This window comes from Nannobrachium achirus, assembly GCF_963921795.1.
Source record: "Nannobrachium achirus genome assembly, chromosome: 3".
Taxonomy (NCBI): Eukaryota; Metazoa; Chordata; class Actinopteri; order Myctophiformes; family Myctophidae; genus Nannobrachium; species Nannobrachium achirus.
Window position 1 is genome coordinate 64,351,735 of NC_137812.1, and position 4,334 is coordinate 64,356,068.

Consider the following 4,334-nt stretch of genomic DNA (forward strand, 5'->3'; position numbering starts at 1 on the left):
TGGTGCGAGACAATAAATAACTGTTCGCCAATTGCTACTTCTCATTGGAAGTACATGACACCACACCAGTCCAGCAGTGCACCGCAGTACTGGCAGTAGTAGGCTATAACTGGTGATATAAAAAATATATATTTCGCTTCGACTCAAACAATTGGCGTCGATTCCCGGGGCTTAAAACGACGCGTCGATTCGTCGATTTTTAGAAGACACCCCTAGCGTGCGTGCGTCCTCGCAGTTTGTGAGCAGCTAATCTCAGTCACCGTTGGCCCGATCGCTGCCAAACTGAGCACACACACTCCCTGGATGCCAATCTAGAACCTCTGCCCCACATTTTTCAAATCAGCCTCATGGTGGCGCTATAACAGGCCGATTTGTGTGGCCTGGTTGTTACCAGCTAATCTCCGGCGCCGTTGGCCCGATCGCTGCCAAACTGAGCACACACACTCCCTGGATGCTAATTCAGAACCTCTGCCCCACATTTTTTAAATCAGCCTCATGGTGGCGCTATAACAGGCTGATTTGTGTGGCCTGGTGGAGACCTGTGCTCAGAAGAGCACTGCTTCTAGTTGCATTTGTTTTCCGACTGTCTTCAATCAAAAAAAGAAAAGACAGGAAGAATTGTATATATGTCACACACACACACACACACACACACACACACACACACACACACACACACACACACACACACACACACACACACACACACACACACACACACACACACACACACACACACACACAAATTCTCCTTGGTACTGGAAAATGTGTGTGCACAAAGTACCAAAATAGTAAATTAAAAGATTATTAATAACAGTTTTGTATAGTAGTTGTAGTCACAAAACCCCAAGGCACATGTCTTGTCTCGTGGAACACACCAGCAGTGTGTGCCTCAGTTGGCGCACGGTTTGAGAACCACTGCTCTAAAACAGAAAATCACTGAAACCCCCCAAAACTTTAACATTTTAACCTAATTAAAAGTTCCCATAAGGGACTGCATGCCTGTTTTTAGGCCTAGAATTATTGAATGCTTTAATCAGTGAAAAATAGCAGATATACAAGCTCACAGCGCGGCACCGAGTGCCGCGCTGCGAGCTTGTAGATCTGCTATTTTTGAAAAAGTTGTGAAAATGAGTGCAAATCTTTGAATATATGTATTTTCAAAGCGAACGTTTGTAACTCAAATTTTGCTTCTGGGTGGTCCCTGGAACTAGATATTTTGAAATGGGGGTCCGTGGCCAAATACATATCATTTTGGGGGTCCTTCACATGAAAAGGTTTGAGAACCACTGACATAGTAGTCTCTGCAGAACAGACTAACTGAGCTCCAGTTAAGTGAAAAGGACCTTTTCTTTGACGATGGCTGGCCAGATTGCTGACATAGAAACATAGGTTAAAATCTTAGGATTCAAAAGACACTTATAGAATCGGGTCAAAATGAAAATTTTCACGATTTTTCAAAAATAGCAGATCTACAAGCTCGCAGCGCGGCACTCGGTGCCGCGCTGTGAGCTTGTAGATCTGCTATTTTTTTTATATTTAAAGCATAAAATATTGCGTCATATTGTGTTCAGGCCTAAATGGGTTAATAGTCAGCAGGGGTCACCAGGCTCCCTGTTCTTCTTCCAATAATCCCTCATCTCTGCGACGCTTGTTGTTGTGACGGCAATCACTTTTGAAAGACCACAGCGGGTCAGAGCAAAGAAAGGGTTGACGATGAACATAGCCTTATCAGGGGGGTCCGTGGGGGAGATCCCCAGTCTTTTCAGGCACATCCCAAGGTAGGCGTCCTCAATGTAGATGGGCTTGATTTGAGGGGCGACCCCCAGGATCTTCCCGGGGAGGTCAAGAGACATGACGTAGCTCATGCCCAGAGGATACGGGGGATACTCCGACTCTGGGAACACATCGTCCGGCAAGTAGAACTTATTGCCGGGGTCTCTCATAACCGGACTGTGCCACCACACCAGACCCGTCATGTAATGCTGTCGGGGGGTGCCAGGGTCCGTCAGCAGCTTCACCAGGTTCTGGGCGTTGAGGAACATGTCCGAGTCGATCTTCATGACGTAGGAGGCGCCGGGACAGCGCGCGGTCAGCCACTCCAGCATCACCATGGTCTTGATGGTCAGGTTGCGGTAGCTGTCCTGGAGGTAGGGACAGGACCATATGAACATTTCATGTCGCGATTTACGATATTATCGCGATAATCAAAATATCCCCAACATCCATTATTATCCTGTGGCGGATCATTTGCCACAGCTCGCAAGTAGATCGGCTATTTTTTGGCAAAGAGATTTGGTAGAGAGTAAAAAAAAAAAAGACTATCAGTATCAAGTACGTTATTTACAAGTCCGTTTCACCAATTATAGAGGGTTTAAGTTGTACCGGAAATGCAAATAAAAGGTGAATTGATCCCAGTGCATGATGATGGAGGACGATTTCACGATGAATTACATCCCCACGACACGATTATCGCCAGTGTTTTTCATCAAGATAAACAATAATAGCGATTATCGTCCCAACCCTACCTGGAAGTAGGGGTGGGCGATATGGTGATAATTATCGTTGAGACGATACAATGTCTCCACGATATGCCTTTTCAGAGATATCGTATATATCGTGATACAATGAGGGAGCCTTATAAATAAATCTGTTGAATTGTTAATACAGAGATTCATTGCAGAATTCATTTAAATCTGCATTTTGCTCTAAATCAGTAGTTCTCAAACTTAACAATGTCAAGGTCTCCCCTTAACTCTGACAGTGTACAAAATAATGATGGTTTCATTTGTATACTGTCAGAGTTACATACTTGTAAGGGTCCATTTAGACCTCCCAAAAGGATCTTTTTCTTTTAGTTTTTGTTACCTTGTAGGTGGTTGTACTGTTAAGCTACAGTATTTTCTGGACTATAAGGCGCACCTGACTATAAGGCGCACTGTCAATGAATGGTCTATTTTCAAACTGTTTTCATATATAAGGCGCACCTGACTATAAGGCGCACATAATAGACGCTACCGTTGCGTTATGCATCCAACAGATGGAGCTGTGCTAAAGGGAATGTCAATGTCAATGAATGATCCATATATAAGGCGCACTGGACTATAAGGCGCACTGTAGTTTTTTGAGAAAATTAAAGGCTTTTAAGTGCGCCTTATAGTCCGGAAAATACGGGTACTTGAAAAAGAACCATAAAAACCAACATGAAAAAGAATCGTGATAAGATGGTGTATTGTGATACCACTTTGAAAAATATTGTGATACTGTATTTTTCTATATCGCCCAACCCTACCTGAAAGTCGCTCTGGATCAGGTCGCGGTGCAGGAGGCTCTCTTGCTTGAGGTTCTCCTGCTGCTGCAGTGCGTCAGCTCCGCCGGGGAGACCAATCAGGAAGAGAGTCTGAACGAGCTTGCCTTCCACCGTCGTCTCTTTGCCCCACGTCTTCCGGACCGCGTCCCGCGCTGCCGCGTTGCCAGGCGCCACGGGAACCATCAGGATGACAAAAGGGCTCTTGGTCTTACATACCTCCGTGTTGTCCATGATGAACTTGTAGTCACGGGGATAGGCCACGTGATACGGACCCGGAGTGCCGAGACTGCCAGGGGACATGGCGTGTTCCTTGTTGGGCCCTACCCTGGTGTCTGTGGATTTAGGCTTAAAGTTGACAATGACATAGAGAGAGACAAAGAGGGCCACGGCAACTAGGAGGCACCAAATACCACGTCTTTTAAAAAGACTCAGGTGTTTCCTCCACTTGTCCATGGGATCTGAAATTGAAAGAGAAAAAACAAAACGGTATGATAGCCTAGATATTTTCAATAATGGAGTTTAAATAGACATGCAATTCAAACAATATAATTATGGCATTAAAAATGCAAAATGATGCAGTGATGCATAATAAAGTTCATGCATGTCCCATGAGTTCATGTAGCCTACAGATCAAGGTTAAATCTATTATAAGCTGTTTTTGGAAACAATTTTTAAAACCTTTCTTATTACTTTTTAACATAGAGGCACCTAAAATGCTTCATTTGACTGACTGATTATTATAAAAAGTGGACTTCTGTTTCATGGCCTTCTGTGAGTCTTGAACAATTATGGCAAAAACAAGGTAGGCAAAACGGTCACCAGCACTTTCGCCTATAACATATTCGCCTACACGCATTTGGTCCTTTCGCCTGGCATTTTCGCCTTGGAAGAGTGTCTTTTCACCTACCTGTCTTGAGCCATTTCGCCTACCCTCAATTCTGCTGTCAGACTGTCCATGTTTGCAAATTATCTCTTTGTCATTTAAATATTATAGTGACTGTGACAGTGGTGTCAAGTGAATCTA

General features: G+C 44.2%; 1 protein-coding gene across 1 annotated transcript; it reads right to left on the reverse strand.

The window, feature by feature from the left end:
* Positions 1–1,592: 1,592 nt before the first annotated feature.
* LOC308282393 (beta-1,3-galactosyltransferase 2-like) lies at positions 1,593–3,610 on the reverse strand (the record flags this gene model as incomplete). The annotated part of the gene is made up of 2 exons (XM_080722738.1): positions 1,593–2,144; positions 3,293–3,610. 2 exons carry the CDS (start codon positions 3,608–3,610, stop codon positions 1,593–1,595), a joined length of 870 nt encoding a protein of 289 aa, XP_080578864.1.
* Between the last annotated feature and the right edge of the window lie 724 nt (positions 3,611–4,334).